The sequence below is a fragment of the Apiotrichum porosum genome (assembly GCF_003942205.1).
Source record: "Apiotrichum porosum strain DSM 27194 chromosome Unknown scaffold_4, whole genome shotgun sequence".
Lineage (NCBI taxonomy): Eukaryota > Fungi > Basidiomycota > Tremellomycetes > Trichosporonales > Trichosporonaceae > Apiotrichum > Apiotrichum porosum.
Genome location: NW_021167111.1, coordinates 1,091,944 through 1,109,494, shown reverse-complemented (window position 1 = coordinate 1,109,494; position 17,551 = coordinate 1,091,944). Strand labels below are relative to the sequence as shown.

General features: G+C 59.3%; 7 protein-coding genes across 7 annotated transcripts; 4 read left to right on the top strand and 3 right to left on the bottom strand.

Moving 5' to 3' along the window:
- Positions 1-1,723: 1,723 nt before the first annotated feature.
- Positions 1,724-5,449, bottom strand: EHS24_007154 (uncharacterized protein; the record flags this gene model as incomplete). The annotated part of the gene is made up of 9 exons (XM_028622529.1): positions 1,724-1,954; positions 2,000-2,826; positions 2,865-3,777; positions 3,849-4,340; positions 4,380-4,575; positions 4,611-4,685; positions 4,722-4,928; positions 4,981-5,063; positions 5,108-5,449. The coding sequence occupies 9 exons, from the start codon at positions 5,447-5,449 to the stop codon at positions 1,724-1,726; spliced, it is 3,366 nt and encodes a 1,121-aa protein (XP_028477421.1).
- Positions 5,450-5,809: 360 nt separating this feature from the next.
- On the top strand, positions 5,810-6,996 carry EHS24_007153 (uncharacterized protein; the record flags this gene model as incomplete). Its single annotated transcript, XM_028622528.1, has 4 exons — positions 5,810-5,845; positions 5,890-6,265; positions 6,321-6,885; positions 6,945-6,996. The coding sequence occupies 4 exons, from the start codon at positions 5,810-5,812 to the stop codon at positions 6,994-6,996; spliced, it is 1,029 nt and encodes a 342-aa protein (XP_028477420.1).
- Positions 6,997-7,563: 567 nt separating this feature from the next.
- EHS24_007152 (uncharacterized protein) lies at positions 7,564-9,140 on the bottom strand (the record flags this gene model as incomplete). Its single annotated transcript, XM_028622527.1, has 4 exons — positions 7,564-8,154; positions 8,236-8,401; positions 8,850-9,088; positions 9,138-9,140. The coding sequence occupies 4 exons, from the start codon at positions 9,138-9,140 to the stop codon at positions 7,564-7,566; spliced, it is 999 nt and encodes a 332-aa protein (XP_028477419.1).
- A 1,074-nt stretch (positions 9,141-10,214) lies between these two features.
- EHS24_007151 (uncharacterized protein) lies at positions 10,215-13,101 on the top strand (the record flags this gene model as incomplete). The annotated part of the gene is made up of 10 exons (XM_028622526.1): positions 10,215-10,322; positions 10,394-10,407; positions 10,449-10,544; positions 10,584-10,845; positions 10,921-10,991; positions 11,055-11,355; positions 11,391-12,285; positions 12,324-12,745; positions 12,784-12,864; positions 12,901-13,101. 10 exons carry the CDS (start codon positions 10,215-10,217, stop codon positions 13,099-13,101), a joined length of 2,451 nt encoding a protein of 816 aa, XP_028477418.1.
- A 334-nt stretch (positions 13,102-13,435) lies between these two features.
- EHS24_007150 (uncharacterized protein) lies at positions 13,436-14,446 on the top strand (the record flags this gene model as incomplete). Its single annotated transcript, XM_028622525.1, has 4 exons — positions 13,436-13,486; positions 13,903-14,045; positions 14,227-14,340; positions 14,392-14,446. The coding sequence occupies 4 exons, from the start codon at positions 13,436-13,438 to the stop codon at positions 14,444-14,446; spliced, it is 363 nt and encodes a 120-aa protein (XP_028477417.1).
- Positions 14,447-14,648: 202 nt separating this feature from the next.
- Positions 14,649-15,885, bottom strand: LCL3 (putative endonuclease lcl3; the record flags this gene model as incomplete). Its single annotated transcript, XM_028622524.1, has 5 exons — positions 14,649-14,817; positions 14,859-15,013; positions 15,125-15,300; positions 15,427-15,521; positions 15,656-15,885. 5 exons carry the CDS (start codon positions 15,883-15,885, stop codon positions 14,649-14,651), a joined length of 825 nt encoding a protein of 274 aa, XP_028477416.1.
- A 229-nt stretch (positions 15,886-16,114) lies between these two features.
- EHS24_007148 (uncharacterized protein) lies at positions 16,115-17,332 on the top strand (the record flags this gene model as incomplete). The annotated part of the gene is made up of 4 exons (XM_028622523.1): positions 16,115-16,386; positions 16,443-16,631; positions 16,701-16,813; positions 16,875-17,332. 4 exons carry the CDS (start codon positions 16,115-16,117, stop codon positions 17,330-17,332), a joined length of 1,032 nt encoding a protein of 343 aa, XP_028477415.1.
- Positions 17,333-17,551: the final 219 nt, after the last annotated feature.

Sequence of the window (17,551 nt, the reverse complement as noted above, 5' to 3'; positions counted from 1 at the left end):
CCCGCCTAGTCGAACCCCCCCTAAAGCTGGGTGGGGTACTGCCAGCCCCCCCAGCCGCCTCCACAGGACGCCGACAGCACTCCGAACGCCGACGCGCCCACGGCACAGAAAGGGTCACGAGGACCCATGCGGCGACGTGCGTCCCGGGTATGCTGATGCCGACGAGCGTTGGGGGCCGACCGCCGGCCCCACTTGTCGTATCCTGGACGTGGCTGGCGGCAGCTCGACGTCAGCCAGCTGAAGAGGCTGATCCTAGGCTGACGGCCCTCACCACGTGGATATGTATGGCGGTGGCCGGTGGACCGGTGGACCCCGCAGCACAAGCACAGTCTGCCCGCCACAAAGGTGCGTGTTTGGTGCTGGACGCAGAGGTTTGGAGAATAGAGGTCGGTCACTTGTGCGCTGGGCTTGACGCCATCCGGACGCGCAAGCAAGTCCGAGCGCCCGCCGACGCCAACACAAGACGCCTCCGCTCCACACTCCAGCTCCAGCTCCAGCTCCAGCTCCAGTCAGCTACATACCAAAGCCCCCCCCCCCCCCCGGCGCCGATACCCGACACCACCCCGACCCGAACCATTCGAGGTCCGAGGTCCGAGCACCGCGCTACCCAACGAGCCACTTTCCCCAGTCCGGTCCACTTGTGGGCGCCAGCACAGGACAGTACAGTACAGCACTACTTGCGCGCGTCCGTCGCAGTCACCTCAAAAGTGAAAAGTGAAGGAAAATGAAGGGCAACGCCATCCGCTTAACGCACCGAAACGAACGCCTCGCTCCGAGCTCGGATACCCAGGCCCCAGGATCCCAGTTCCGGGGTTCTGGTACTTGCGCGCGCGCGCGTTTGTGTGCTTGCTTGCTTGTTTTGTTGTCTTCTGCGCGTCGCTTCGCTTCGCTGGTGCCTTGGCCTTGAGCTACGCGTGCTTGTGTGCGGTGTCCGGGCAGTGGCGGGTCCTGGTCGTTCCGGTGGTGGTGTGCACCGTCGCAGCGGCGCACAGGTCGGCCCCGTCGACGGGCTCGTGTTCGGGAGGACTGAGGTATAGACACGTATCACAGGTCGTCGCCGTAGACGCCCAACATGTCGGCTCATTTCTAACGTTTCGTGTCGGCACGGTTTTGTCGGTACGACATGGACAAGACCACAATGTGGCGCTCGGCGGATGCAATTCCGAAAGTCGAGGCCCCAGGCAAGTGTTACCTTCTGCACCATGCTTCGGCTCTGTATCCAGATCCCAGGGCGTTGTGTCGGTCCACTAACAGCCCAAGGGGGGTACCGATCCGATCAGTCTAGGTCCACCGCCCATCCGTTGTGCCAAAGAACGCGCCGCGGCCGAACCTTTAGTCTCTTCTCCACGGCCCGACAACGCACGCGCAACCAGCCGGTGCGTATAGCGCACAACGCACAGCACAATGGTGCATGTGTCCAGAACCCAGTGCAAGCGGCACCGGTGCCTCTTGAGAATAGCCCGTGTGTCGGGAACTGCAAATCTGGGAACGGGTGGCGCGCCTGGCATACGTGAGAGAGGGGCATGTTCGATCGTGCACATGAGGAGATAGGATCATCGCAGTGCTGTTCGTTCCTGTGGCAACTCACCCCGCCATGTACTTGTCGTCAGTGTGGTTAGCGCTACCTGTTAGTTGTGTTCGGTTGACGACTTTGGTCTTGGTCCTGGTAGGCTCCGAGGGATGCCTACGTGTTATACACACAGCTACCAGCACCGCGCCTCAGCTAATCCCTGTACCTTCCCGAACGCTTCTCCCCTCCTCCGAGCTTGAAGCGCAAGAACAGTTCCTGCAGCTCGGCACTGCCCGGTCGAGCCGACTTGGCCTCGTCGTCCACGTCCCGCTCGCCCTCGAGCAGAAGTTGGAGGTCCGCCTGTCCCCCCTGCGCAGGCGCGTCGTCGTCCATGGCCGCGCCATGCTTGGAGGTACGCAGCGACAGGCGTTCGAGGGCATGTAGCTGCGAGGGAGTTAGGGCCACAGATTATCTGATGCAGCAACTCACGAAAACGGTCTGCTTGTCGGCCCAGTCGATCGCGATGCCCTTGACCACCTCTCCGCCCGCCTCGACAGAGACTGACCCGCGCTCAATCTCCTTGACAACTTTACCCAGGTCCAGAATGAGACCCAGCAGCGCCATGAGGATCTTGAACGTGACCTGGTGTCCTGGCTGGGGACTGAGCAGACAGGCGCGGAGAATCCGGTTCAGAATAATGTTGTGGTAGACGACCAGCGAGTGTGCCGACTGCAGCTGGGACAGTGATCCAAGCTGTGTTGCTCCAGTGTCGTCGTCTACACCTCCGGCTTCGCTCAGCTCGTCGTCGAGATAGTCGTACTCGTCGTCCTCGGCATCAGGACCCGGGGTCACTGGTCGGCTGGCCGGGTCGGTCACGGCAGACCCGTGGGTGCGTCGGCGCAGGCGGTCAAGCCGGCGCCGCATTACGTCCCAGTTATGCCCGATTGCAGTGTCGAGAACATAGTGCGAGAACGTGGTCACGAACCAGCTCATGCTGTAGCGAGCATACAGAACGGCGCGCTCTGCGTCGCTCCCAGGTTCAAAGACGCTGTACGCGCGGCGAGTTGGTAGCCCCACCTTTGAGGGAAGGCGGTTGAAACCGGCGTCCACGCCACTCTTGACGGGACCGCCGTCTGCCGGGTGGACGGGGCGTACAATGTCAAAGTACAGGCCGCGCAGAACCGAGTCCACACGCGAAAGACGGAGAAGAAGGTTGTGGATAAGCTGGTACTTGTCCATAATGGATGGGGGCAGCAGGGCTCCAATGGTGACTGGCGGAGAGTAGGCGAGGTGAAGAAAGTCGAGGGCCTCGATGGCTAACGTCAGCTGGTGCTCGTTAGAAGTGTAAGCTCACCTTGAGGATTGAGCCACTTGGCTCTTGGTCCATCCTTGTTATCCTCGGGAAGGGCACGCACTGCGAACGACACTCGGTCCTCAATACCGTCCCAAACGGCGCCACGCTGCGAGGGGCCACCCATCTCGTCTTCATCCAGGAGCGATGTGCGAAGAGCATACGCCAGCTCAGCACCACCTGGAGGCCAGCGCTTACGGTCAGACAAACCGAGCCCAAGACCAATACCCCAGTCGATCGTGCGTTCTGGGGCAGGAGACGATGGGGCAGAAGATCCAGGGGATGATCCGTCATCGAGACCTAGTCTCGCTCGTGTGTGGGCTCGCTTGCCCATACCCACAGCTTCCCCGGAACCAGCAATGCCCTTGCCGAACAATGCCGCACCGACGCGCTCCGCGAAACCGGGGTCACCGCCCAGCCAGAAAGCGCGGAGGACGTCAAGGTGGTCCAGAAAGTGAAGGTCGTCAAGGTAAAGCGAAATGAGAGCGCGTGAGATCAAGGTCGCGTGGGCGAGAAGGGGCGCGAGGAGGTGGGTAGAGACATAGAGCTCAAGCGTCGGCGAGTCGGTCGGGAGAAGCGAGTACTTGGGATCCGAATGGCGGGTGATGAATGCTTCAAGATCCTCCACCGGCGTGGGTGCCCACAATGGCGCGGCAGAGTTGGCCTGTCCTTGTGTGGGGAACAGTGATAGCTGCGAGCCGGGTGGCTGGCTAAAGACTGCCCATATGTTGTCAGGCTTCAACTTTGGAGGTGTGTCTGGCAGCGAGGAGAGGGAGCCATAGTGTGTGGTAGGCGAGCCTCCCACAGATATGGCATCTGGTGGGTGTCTCCTGCCTTGGCGGATGCTGCCCACAGACGAGGCCGATATGGTGCGGTTTCGAATGTAGCTGGCACCACGCCAACGGTCAATCTCGCGCTGAACACGACGGGCGTGATATCGTAGGTCGTATGAAGGTCTTATGGGTCAGCTGCGTATCTACGAATTACCCACAAATCATCGGTGCAGCCCCAGCCCCAATTGGCCTTCAGATGCCAGTCACGAGCACAGAGCGGGTGGAGACCATCAGACGCTTCGCACAAGGCTCGCAGTGACCGGCCGGCCTCGAAGAGCGTCCGCCGTATATCTCGAGGCACAAACGCAGGCATGCGCTTGGCAGAGAAGGTGTACTCCCAGCGGTTCTCGATACCCTCCATAGCCGGAAGGGGCGAGCGGGTGATGCCCAGGTCGGCCCACGGCTGGCTGTTTGGGTCCTTGTCCTCGTCTGCACGACTCGAGTCGGCCAACCCGATCCACGAGTGAAGGAGGTCGAGGAAGGGCTGGCTTACATGCTGCAGCAGGTACGCAAGGGCGAGCGGGATGAGACCTCGCTGCTGTTCCTCCGTTGCGGTGGTGAGCTGTGCGAGTAGGTGTGAGTAAAGGTGTGTGAGCACAGATGCTGGCCGTGCAGGCAAGCCAACGGGTCGTGCTTGATCGATTGGCTGAAGAAGTTAGCCTGTACAGGGTTTAAAGAACCTCACCCAGCACATGACCTCGCAGAGGGCCATGGAGAGCTCGTACACATTCTCGAGGTCGAGAACCCGACGGAGCCAAGGCGCTGCCCCTTCGTCATCTACCTCGCGACTTGAATTGACAGCCGCAGCGAGGCGTTGTTTCATGAACGTCAGGATGGTTGACAGCGAGTAGAAGAGCGCGTGGTGAGTGGGCGTGAGCGGTCTAAGGTCAGCTTGGGCTATGTACAGTTCACTCACGTTGCAGAATGCTCCTCGACAATGATTTCCAGGCGGCGCACAGCCGTACCGATCGTGAGGAACTCGTCCATGAGGCTGGGATGAGCTTTTCACGCACACCGACCAACTCACTCGTTGGCAGTCTTCCGTTCCATACCGACAGGTCGCGCGCCATTGTCAGAATACACAAACTTGCCACCTCTACGACTCCACCGCAGCGTGTCCGTCATGGCTGTTCCGAGGGTGGCGCGCATCATAAGGTCGAGCAGCGCGCGCGCGTCCACGGGTTGTGGGACGCTAGGGGTGCGGAGTTTGGGAAGTTGGATAGGGGGCTCAGACCTGAACGTTAGCTACATGGTTATTGAGGAGAAAAGAACGTAACTGAACGTACGAGATGAGCAGCGACTCGAACGCGTCATTCGGCGCTTCGGAGAGGAAGCTCGCAGATGTTGGCTCTTCGTCCCAAGTGTGGATCTATGGATGAGCTTTCGGAGGATCCAAAACCTTTCTGAGCTCACATTGAAGGTCTTTCGACTAGGTCCTGCTTCTGGGACAGCAGCCTGAGCCCAAATATCGTCAGGCAGCGTGCGAGGCGGCTCAATGTTACTGTAATGTATGTGTTGATCATGTTCCTCCACGTTGGGAGGCGAGGCGGGATTCTTCCTAGGAACCGAGTCCCAGGAAGAAACACTCTCTCTCCCAAGAGTCCCCAGTAGACGCTCTATGCCCGGCGCGTCCTCGTCGAGAGGCGGGAGGGCGAAGCTCGGCTCGACACTGTCGAGTTTCGAAGGCAAGGAGAAGGACGCGTCGCCGCTCGGGACGAGAGCGAAGAGCTGCGGCAGTGGGTCTCCCGCAAACATCTTAATCCTCCATTCAGACTCTCCCTCGAGGTATGTTGATTGTACAAGCTTTGCAGCTGTAAAGGTTGACTGTAATGATAGAGTGCAATGTTGTTGATGCTTGTCCATCGCGATGACACCTGAACGCGTCTGGGAGCCCCTATGAAGATCACGTGACGCGGGGACCCACTGCGGCCACGTGGTCCGAGATTTTGAGCGTTTTGGCCACCGAGCATCCACCTTCAAGTTCAACTCCATTCCCACCTCTTTAGACTCTCTTGCTCGCCAACAACTGGCAACAACATCTACCAAACCGCCCCCATAGCGAGGAACGCGGCCCAACTGTAACCGAAATCCCGACTTAGAAACCAACAGGTCACCATGTCTAGGCCGGAGGAGCTTGCGCCTCCTGAGATTGTGAGCTCAGGTCAACCTGTATGGAATCAACAGCTGACATGCAGTTCTACGGCGACACCGAGGCGAGGAAGTACACTGGCAAGTGGGTATCGATTTGGTTTTTCTGCATCATGGCATTTGAGGTGCATGGTGGCCCTCAGTCCCAACAACTTTCTGCGCTCTCGTACCCAAGCTGTCTGCTGCCTGCGACCTCGCCTATTTCCCATCTCTCCCCATCACGTGCGCCTGCTGACATACGCAGCACCCGTGTCCAGAACATTCAAGCCCAGATGACCGACCGTGCATTGGAGCTTTTGCAGCTGCCCCCAGGAGAGAGTGCCTTCCTCCTCGACATTGGCTGTGGTTCGGGTCTCTCGGGCGAGATTCTCGACGAGGACGGACACGTCTGGGTCGGTGTCGACATTTCGCCAAGCATGCTCGGTGGGTGTGGGAGGAGGTGATGGCGAGGAAATGAATCAGGCAGCTAACGTCTCAGAGGTGGCGCTTGAGCGCGAGGTCGAGGGTGACCTGATGCTGCACGACATTGGCCAGGGCTTTGGCTTCCGTCCCGGTACCTTTGACGGCTGCATCTCCATCTCGGTGCTGCAGTGGCTCATGAACGCCGACACTTCGACCAACAGCCCTCCCCAGCGCCTGACCAGGTTCTTCACCACTCTCCATTCGGCGCTCAAGAACCCTTCGCGTGCCGTCTTCCAGTTCTACCCCAACTCGGACGACCAGGTGCAGCTCATCACCCAGTGCGCGCAGCGTGCCGGTTTCGGCGGTGGTCTCGTTGTCGACTACCCCAACTCGCGCAAGGCGCGTAAGATGTACCTCTGTCTCATGGTTGGACAGCAGGAGGTTCCCAAGGGTCTCGACGGCGAGGAGATGACCTCGTCCGACAAGGCCAAGAAGCGCGAGCAGATCCAGAACGAGCGCCGCCGCCGTCGCGACTCGGGCCGCGACGGCAAGAAGGGCAAGAAGAAGTCTTCCAAGGACCTCACCGGCAAGGAGTGGGTCCTCAAGAAGAAGGACCTGTACCGCACACGTGGAAAGGAAGGGTGAGTTTGGCTTTGTGTTGACATGTACGGGAGCGTCGAGCTTTTACTGACACTCGCAGGGTTCCCCTCGACTCCAAGTACACAGCGCGCAAACGTCGCGTCAAGTTCTAGGCTTCTCCTCCGATTGTACCACTACACTGGATACCCAATGCATTTCATCTTATGGACCACAGTCCGCAGTCAGTTACTCACCTCTCCTGGCTCCTTGGACCGCGTGGAAGACCCTACACCGAGGCGCTGACCTCCACCTGCTGTTACTCGTCACTGCGCCATCGGTAGGGAGGGGTGGTGGTCCTCGGCCACAAGCCCCCCTATGTACCCCTTCTGCACGGTTCGACTTGTACCTTCCTCCGCACCAACGCCCATGGGCCTTTCGTGGAGTTGCCTTGCTGCGCTGTTGACATGTGTTGAACATGATCTATAAGGGTTGCCAGGGCTCATGCTCTTGCGTCATTGAACACATTGCTGCAGGACGTTGTTTCCTTTTGCTATTAACACATTGATGAATTGCTTAAGTGGACTTGACATGGGACGATATCATTTGAAATGGGGAGGGGGGGGGGGGCTTATTGAGGAATTGTAGGAGACTGTGGAGGGAGCACTTGGAGAGGTCTTGACACGAGAGGGCGAGGTTCACACTTGAAGTTGCGCGCGCGCGCGAAACACGGCTTGAGGCACCTAGTAGGGGCGGGGCTCGGCACGCGACTCGGTGGGAGGAGCAGGACGGCGCTCGGGCGAACGGGAGTAGCGGCGGCGGGCGGGCGAAGGCGAGCGGCGGCGCGAGTCACGGTCAAAGTCACCACCACGGGCCGAGCCACGCTCATCCCTGTCCTCGCGGTCGGCGCCACGGTCGGCACCACGGTCGGCGCCACGGTCCACGCCGCGGTCAGACTCGCGACGCGAGCGGCCGCCGTAGGGGTCCTCGTCACGACGAGCGGGGTACGACGAACCACCGTCGCGGCCGCCGTCCCTGTCGCGCCACGTACGGTCGCGGTCGCCACCCCACCTGTCGCCACCGCGCCTGTCCTCGTAGCGGTCACCGCCACCACCACCACCCGAGTAACGGTCGCCACGGTCACCACGGTAGCGGTCGTCGTAGCCACGACGGTTGTCGCGGCCAAAGCGGTCGTCGAAGGGACGCTTCTCGCCGCGGTACTCTCCAGGAGTAGGGGCGTGGGCCTTCTGGGTAGCCGAGTAGTCGACACGGATGGCACGTCCGTGGAGAACCATGCCGTTGAGCTTCTCAATGCAGCGGGTGGCGTCCTCAATCTGGCGCATGGTAATGAAGCCGAAGCCACGCGAACGGTCGGTCTATTGTCAGCAAGTTGCAAGCTGGAGGTGTGTACTTACCCTCTGGTCGTAAACAATGATGACCTTCTCAACGTCGCCGAAGCGGCTGAACTCGTCCTCGAGGTCACGCTCGCGAGTGCGGATGGAGAGGCCAAAGACACCGAGAACGTTGTTGGCGTCCGCACGGGGGGCGGTGGTGGGGCGGGGAGCGGCAGGGGGCATGTCCCTAAACGTCAGACTGCGAGAACGGTTGGCAGGAGGAGAGAAGGAGCGAGAGGGACGATAGCAGTCCGCCTGACGCCATGGGGCGGGCGGGGAAGGGGAACGAGCAAAGTAGGTAAACTGGCGGAGGGGGGGAAGAGAGCCACCTGGAGCGCTGGGGGAGGACCAGCGAGAGGCTGAGCGCATGGACGCGTCCGAGCCAGGCATGCTGAGCAAGAGACCGTGGAGGATGGATAGATGATGATGATGAGAAGGAAGGGATGTTTGTTCCCAAGAAGCGACCAGCAACTGTCCTTCCCTCTGCGCCTCGAGCTGTCCCCATTGCGCCCACTGTGACGATCCCTCTCACAGCTCACATCGGCGTTCAAACGTCCAAAGGACTCCCTCCACCTTTGGGCCGCTTGGACCACCGGGAAGAAACGAAACGAGACAACGAGACAACGACGACTTACCTGCGGTCGTTGCGGTCGTAGCCGCCGGGGCCACCACGCTCATCGCGGTCGTCACGACGGTCACGGTCGTCACGGTCGTCGCGGTCGTCGCGAGCGTCGCGGGACTCGCGGCGCTCAGGCATGTCGACGTCGTGGGCCGGGACGGGAGCACGCTCCGAGTAGCGGTCCTCGGCGGGCTGCACGGGCGAGCGGGGAGCCCAGGTCTCGCGCGAGATGGGAACGTTGGAGGAAGAGAACTCCTGCAAAGGTGTGAGCTAGCTGGACGCTGTTGCTGGGTGCTCTGCTCACCATGGTTGCGTGTGGTGTATATGAAACGACGGGTGCTGCCAACATTCAGAGCTGACGGGCATGGCTGCATGGCTTGGGCGATGCGATCCGCCGGCGGCGCAGCGGCGGTCTCTATTATTTTGGCTCGCGTTTTGCTTTATTTATCCCATCAGCCATGGCACTTGAGAGACGATCCGGCAAGCCATCGATCAAACGAGGCGCACTTGAAGTTGACAGCTGATGTAGCTGAGTCCGTGGTGGACGAGCGGTAGAGACCAAGGTGGACAGCGCCACTGAAAAAGGCACATTGCATCGACGACAAACGACCACAGTTGCGGACCACACCTCCACCGTCTTAGGCATCTCGATGAGGGGCCGACTGCGGCTGTGGCACACATAAACCACACGCTCCAGGATGCAGTATGGCAGTATACTGGCTTTGATATTGAGCTAGCTGGAGGATACGTATGGAAACTCAAGGGGACCTCGCAGTTGGCGTCAGCAGGTGGCCTTGTGGCCTTCCTCCCATCGGAAGAGCCCCGCCACATTGAATGGTTGTTGCATTGTTTGACTGGCATGTGATGCATGATCAGGCTCTTGTCACTAGAACACGTAATGCATGGGCAGGCATGAGTGTCCATGTGGGCGGTGGTATTCGTGGATACTTCAGATATTATACGATCTGAGGATGTGACCGTCTTCATCGCGGTGTGACATGCTGCGGAGATGTTGGGTGACGAAGAGATTCTCGCACCATTGCAAGCTGTGGAGGGAGTGTGTCCTCCGTTACTTCGTGTGGAGCGGAATATGCACCGGAATGCACCCCTACTCATATGTGCCTCTTCTCAATGTGCTTTGCATGAGAACTCGCAGCAGAAGAGACGCAGATAGACAGCGATGTGATGAGGAGTTGTTGTTGACGAAACCACTCGCCGGCACTTTTTGGCGATTAAGCGCTTGGGCCCCGCATTTTGGCCGCCCCTGGCCGCTCTGAGCTGCCACCAGGACACCCATACACAAGCACGGGTATCCATTTCTCATTCTAACCATCTCTCGTACTGCCCACGGGGCCTTTGACATTACTCGTCCTCAGCAACCATGTCCCGTCGCGAGCAGGACGCCCTGCTCGCGCTGTTCAACAGCTTCCGGCCATCGCGGCGAGTCACTGCGTTTGACCAGCTGGCCGACGCCAAGGTTCTCATGGAGGTACGTTTCTTGCACACGCGCGATGCTATCCAACACGCGCGATTACAAGTTTGATGCTGACCTGGTCACAGGTGATGCACTCCATGTAAGTTGACAGGCGCGGGGGCTGTCTTGTGCTAACGGCAGTGATGCGACTCACTTCAAGGGTGGGCCCAAGGCGGCGGCGGCTAAGCCCTCAACCTCATCTCCGTCCGACAACTGGGTTCTGCGTATGAACACACTGTGGGTGACGACGACGCTTACCACTGGCTGACATTGTAGCAAGCGCCTGTACCGCCTTCTACTCTCGTACCCACTGAATGCACCAAACGCGCAGACGTTAGCCGTCACTACCTTGCCCGAACCGAACTTCAATGCCGTCGCACGCAACCCCAAGTCACCAGAAGGCTCCGCTGGCCTGGTCCAGATCTGTCGCCTCTGCGTCGTTGTCGGCGCGATGGGTCCAGCCAATGAACGAGTCATTGCCAAGATTCAGGCGCTCGACGAGGGTGCCATGGTCGAGCTCATGAAGACAATAGAAGGCGTGAGTGTGGAACACATCACCAGCATCGTGGCAGGAACAGGCCGTTTGACGTTTCGGAGAGTTAACTTGTTGCAGGTCATGGCAACGTTGCCACAGGGTCACGAAGGAGACGATGAGGCCAAGGAAGCAGAGGCTAGTCCATTGTCGTGAGTCCTGGGTGCAACGATGTCGCTGGCAAGCATCCAGAACAACGTGTTGACTTATCTCAGGCCTCCCGTATCGGCCCTTCGCGAGGAACGGGACCGCCTGTTACAGGAGAACGACGACCTGCGCTCCAAATACGAACAAATGACGGAGCAGGTTGCCAACCTGAGTGTCCAGATGAATGAGGCCTCGGAAGCCCGCGAGAATGACCGTCGCGCTTCCTTGGAAGCTGCACGCACCACGACTGTCGGCATTAGCGAAACCGAGTCGCTTCGCGCCGATCTCGTCCGCGCCGAGGACGGACTGGCAGAGACCGAAGCTGCCCTGGAGAAGCAGACCACTCTCGTGGCCGAGCTCACCAAGACTGTGGGTGATATAAGTGAATGAGCTGACCCATGCAGGTTGAGGAGCTTCGTGGGACTGCGTCCGAGGTTGCCAAACTCCGTGACCAAGTGGAAGAGTTCCGGCAAGTAGAGGAACGCCTGCACAAGAACGAGAATGTTATTGAAAAGTACAAGAAGAAGCTGGAAGACTCGGCCGGTCTCCGTCGCGAGCTTCGTATCCTGGAAGAGGAGAATACCGTCATGATGGACAAGAACGCCAAGCTCGAGGTCGAGTTGCGCAAGCTCTCCGCTGCCAAGGCCCTGAACGACAACTACCGCACACAGGTTGAGACCCTCGAAAAGAGCACGAACCAACAGGCGTCTGAGTTTGCCAACCTCACGGTCCAGCTCGAGCAGGCACAACAGGCCCTCGCCGACATGGAACGTGACCGTGACCGCCTTCGTGACGAGATCCACGTCCACCAGGAGCGCATCAAGGATCTTGAGGCGCCCAACAAGCAGCGGCCCATTTCGATGATGGGATCGCTAGATGTCGGAGACACGTCGCTAGATGCCGAGCTGGACCTGACAGGTGACGAGAATGAGGGTCTCAGCAAGACCGAGCTGCGTCGGCGGATCCGCACCCTCGAGCACAAGCTTGCTGGTGTGGAAGCACCATCCGAGGACAGCGAGAAGATGGCTGCCCTCGAGACTATGCTTGCCGAAGCCGGTAAAGGTCGCGAGCGGTACCAGGCCGACTACCTCGAGGCAAATCGCCAGATGCTCCTTACACAGGCCAAGCTCGAGCATATTGTCACTGGCCGCGGCGGTGACGAGACTGCCACTGCGCTGGCCCTTCGCCAAAAGCTCGACGAGGTCCTCGAGGAGCGCGATCACCTCGTCAAGGATAAACAGGCTGCCGAGGTCGCCCACAGCGAGCTTGTTCGTCAGCTCACCAACGTCAAGGCTGACTGTGAGTGTATAAACTAGTTCAAAGGCTGACGTGTTCAGTGGGTCTTGTCGACAAGGACAAGCGCAGCATCATTGCCTCTGCCCGTGACGAGGCACGTTCCGAGAACCAGACATACAGCAGGCAGGTCACGCACCTGACCGACGAACTGGCCACACTCCGCGAACGCGACCGCTTGCACCTTGAGGAAATCCGTCATCTCATGATGGACAAGATTGAGATGCAGGCGTCGGGTATCGAGCAGGGTCAGGAGGCTCTTGAACGTGAGCGCCGTTTCAACGACATGCGCGCCTCGCTCGAGGCGGCTGGCATACCACTTGCATCTCAGGGTCCCATGCTCGACATGCAGGAGCGCAACGACAAGCTCACTACCGAGGTTGCAACGCTCAGCGAAAAGCTCAAGAAGGCGCGCGCGTTCATCAAGAACCAGGACGCGCTCTTCCGTGCCGAGGAAGGCAAGAGGGTAAGCGAACTGGTGAGGACTTGTGGGCTGACATTCAGCTCTCTGCAACGACGAGCGAGGCTCAGAAGGCGTACGAAGCGCAGATCACCCAGCTAAAGAGCGAGCTCTCGCTGGCGAAGGTAAGCTGTCTCCCGCGCTGTTAGCTGACAATGCAGAGCACTGCCTTGTCGATGGACTCTCGTTACCGCCAAGAGCAACAGCTTATGCTTGCTGCCTGGCACGACGTTGGAGCTCGTGTCGTGCGCGACCACGTCGTGGCTGCAGGCCTGCGCCGCCCAGTGGTACAGCGTCCAGCTCCCGTCGCCTGGCTCAGCCGTCAGAGAAAGCACCAGGACGAAGCCCTCTTCGCCAAGTGACACACCGGAATGACCATGCGCGCATTATTACGACCCCCTGACGAATGTTACCTACCTGTCCGTTGAGAACCCCCCATGCCTTCAGCGACTACCCCAGTCCTCTGTTTAATAACTACATGTAGAAGCCCCATAGCGTCCGTCACTCTCGATAGCTTCCCACTAGATGCCACTTCCTGTGGAACGGACTCCCCCAGGCTGAACTCACGGCGGCAGCATTTTTCTCCTGGGTTTATTTTGGAATTTATCCCGAGATCGTCAAGAGTCGGAGGAGAGATGGAGGTTCATGAGCCAAGAGCCAAGTGAGGACGCTGAAGCAACCACCTAGACCACCACCATGCCGCTGTACGAGCTCTTCTGCATCGCCAGCCACAACCCCGTGTCCCCAGTGAGTATCGACATTCATGGGAAGCACGCATCGCGGGGCCCGGAGGAACGCGCGGAAAGCACACGACCTAGGCCGATATATCTGCGACATTCGTCTCCGACTTTTGTTGAACGAGGTTGGGTGGCGTGTACCTCGCCCGCATCGGCAGACGATTGGCATCTGGGCCTCTGTGGGCAAGCATATTCCTGCGTACAGGTGACATGTTCTTCCCCAGTCTGTCCCATGTGATCGATGTGCGGCCGTCATCAACCTCGACCTCAACAACATTCCCTCCCCTCCCATCGCCATTCCCTCACGACTTCCCTCCCCACGCCCAACCTACGCTTTTCGTTGCTCTTCCTGTGCCCGCGTTCCTCCCAGCGCTGTCTCGCGTTATCGACACTGTCTCATGATCCGTGACCTGTGCTAACCTCCAGGCAAACTTGCGTCAATTGGTGCAGTCGCTGGCGACCACTGTCCACCGTTCGGGCGGCGTGGTGCGCGACTTTGCTTCGCTCGGCAAGAACGTTACTCTGCCAACCCGCATGCGTCGTAACCAGCAGTACCACACCCACGGCGAGTGAGTAGATGTGCTTCCTGTGGCGAGGCGGAGGACGATGAAGGGCGAAGAGAGGAGAGTAGAGGTGACTCGCATGGCCGATCCAACCGTCTTCAGAGCACATTGCACTCGGGCTCTCGGGTTTCTCACTTTGTCGCTCCTCTCACGCTACCTTGCTAGCCACACCATACTGACAATACAGCCACTTCACCATGACCTTTGACACCTCTCCCATCGTTCTCAAGCGCCTGAACGAGACTCTGCGTACCGACCCCCTCGTTGTGCGGTGGATGTTGACGAAGAAGGGCGTGGCTCTGTGAGTTAGAAGCTGCTAGGCCGTGAACTTTCTACTGACGCCTGTCTACAGCAAGGATCTCAACCCCGCTCCCTCCACCACCATCCGCGAGGTCAACACCGCTTAAATATTGGCATAGGTTTTTGTATCATGGCATGTCATATCTGCACGACACGAGAAAGCAGCAGCAAACAGTTACTGCTTCGCCGTGCCGACGCGGTCCCGTTACATTGTGCTCTTTGGTGGTTATGAGTTGGTATGCTGATTTGGTTTGGGATGATGCTCTCCTCTCGTCGCCCCGTCGCTTGTGGCCATGAGGACCGGTACACCTAGGTCTTGGAACCCAACCACCGGCCGAGCTTCTCAAAGAACCCAGGCTCGGCAGACTTCTTGCTGCTCTTCGTCTCGACTATTGGCGTCTCGCCTTCCTTGACACGCTTCTTGTAATCGCTCGGCAGCTGGACATTGCGCGACGCCCACATGCCACGCTTGGCGCGTCTGTAGAGCGTCAGTAACGGGTACGGGAATCAGTGACTCACTTGGCCTCGTCCTCGAGACGTTGCATCTTCTCAAGACCCCAAGGTCCATACTCGCTGCCTCCCTGCGTGTACACAACCGCCATACCCTCCTTGAGCATCATTAGGGGGAGGGGCTTGTCGGGAAGAATGGTACGGTGGATGTAAGGCAGACCGACCTGGGAGCATCAGCAAGGCTACCCAACACTCGATGTGACATAAGGATAGCAAGGTGTTGTAGAGAAACACATGCACCTTCAACCCCGCGCTTCCACAGACTCGGTACCCACGATACGGTTGTACTGGTCCTTGCGGAGCAGCTGGCATCTGACAACCTTGCCAGTCACCTCTTTGACGAGCCAGTCAAAGCTCTCCTTGGCATGTGGTTGAGCAGGGTTGCCAAAGTGTGCCATCTCAGGTGCGTCGACGCCAGCAATACGTATCGAGAGTGTTTGGTTCTTGAGATCTGATGGGTCAGCGTCCTCCTCTCGCACCCTGGGGAGAGCTAAGGTGTGAAGGCCTGACAGATAGTTGCGTCTCTCATTGTGACGATACCTGCACTGCCCGCCTGACGTCTCAAGGAACAACTCACCCTTTACACCAGTGGGGACACGACGGAACTTGAGTGGCCAGCGCCAGAAAGGGCCAGGAGTGTGGTACAACCGGAAGCCGTCGCCGTCTCCAACACTGCGAGTGGTATTAGTTTACAAGAGAGTTGTGTAAGGAACGTCCATGTTCAGTGACAACGAGGCCTGGCCGCAGAACGCAGCTGCCGGCGCCAGTCGTTCTTGCCAGCGTGACATGCGCGGTCTCCAACTCACCGAGTCACAACACCCTTGATAAAAGGCTGCTTTTCAATTATTGAGCCAGTTACAGAGTCGGCGTTGGGGATGCGCTTGAACCACCTGCGGTATCCTCTCGCAGCCCCGAGCGTTCCAGCGACAGCGAGGACAGCAGACGCACCGGCGATGAACGCCGGCTCAAACGCCCATTCTGGGAGCTGCTTCTTGGCGTCGTCGATGACCGAGGCGTACGGATACCGCCTTGCCATGTCGTTCCGCTTGGCAAGCATGAACCTGCCATGTTCCGTAGCGCTGTCCGCCGCGGTGGACGAGTGAGTCATGTCAATGGTGGGTGGGTGTTGTGGTGTCAATATTCGGGACTGAGCCCGAGATCGCGCCAGTAGTTCGTCGCCGCCGTCGTCCCTGCCGTCACGCTTCAACCGTTGTCCACACGTCATCGGGCGACATAATCCCACTTTCACTTTCTCTTCAGCAACCATGCCGCCAATTCCCCTCACCCCAGCACCAGACCCGACACCTACGCTCTCCCGCCTCTCTCGCAGGCTGCAAGACGTGCGCTCGTACCAGATCCCCCGACTGCGCGACTGCTCAACATCTCTCGCGCGCGACCTGGCCAACGAGGCCCGCGGCGACCTCGAGGCCGTCCGTGCGGGACTGGAGGATGCCAAAGAGGAGTGCGAGGCCCTGCCGCCTAGTCTGAGAGGGGCGGTGATGATGATGTGGGACGAGGTAGAGGCAGAGTACATTATGTGAGTGGGGACGAGTACCGGCTGCTGGTGAACGCGTGTGTTCAGCTACCAGGAAGTCTTCTGCAGCTGGACGCCGGTAATGCCACCGTCCCCTCCCCTCTGTCCATGCTAACAGTCCCCAGTGTCCGTGACGAGTATCGCGCCGCGCTTGTGGCATCCAAGCGCGCCCAGGTCGCCGCATCGAGCCGGCACGAGCTACTGGACCCCGACGAGGTCCCAAAGGCCGAGGCGACGACGAGCGCGGGGTGAGTGGAGCTCGTGACGCAAGACCAGCTGCATAGGTATAGCAGAGACAGCTGCTTACACTTGCACAGAGGTGACGACGCGTTACAGACCAAGACAAACGAAGTGACAGACGCGCTTCGTCGCACGACGCAGCTCCTCCAGACCGAGTTGGAGCGCAGCGTCCTCAGCGTGCAGATGTTGGGTACGTTTTCTTGGCATGTCTAGGATGGCTGTCGTGGAGCCCATCGTACTGACACTCGCAGACGAGTCCACCCGCACCCTGCGCACAACACACGGCCTGTACGACACGTACGACGTTCTGGTTACCGCCTCGGCGCAGCTTGTGCGGGCCATCGAAAAGGCAGACTGGTGGGACCGCGCCCTCATCTTTGCCGCGCTGGGCCTCTTCCTCCTTGTCGTCGGTTATGTCATCAAGAAGCGCGTCCTTGACCGTGTGGGTGGATTTGCCGCCTGGTGGATTGGCGGCAGTTACCGTCTCGTCAAGATGGGTGTCGGGGCCGGTGGTGCCAAGCAGGCCATTGCGTCTGCTGCGGCTGCGTCAGCGTCGGCGGCCGCAGCGTCGGTACAAGCTCAGCGCCAACGAGGAGGACAAGCAGAGAAGGGGGACGCGACACGAGACTCGCCCATTGACGCGGCCTTGCCGGACGCACCCACACCCGACTCGGCTGTTGGTGGCGCCAACCTCAAGGACGAGTTGTGAGCAGACTCATCGTCCTGCAGCATTATTCTGGGCCAGTTCGGTGCATTTTTGGGCTCGCAACCCGATCCTCGTGCGTTTACAGCGATGCATCACATTATGCATCACATTATGCTACTTCTAACTTGTGTGTGTGTTGAAATCTATCCTCAAAGCAAGACCTCCAGGTTTACAGCATCTTGCCCATGGCCACCACCAAACCCCTTTCCCTGTTAACTTCTT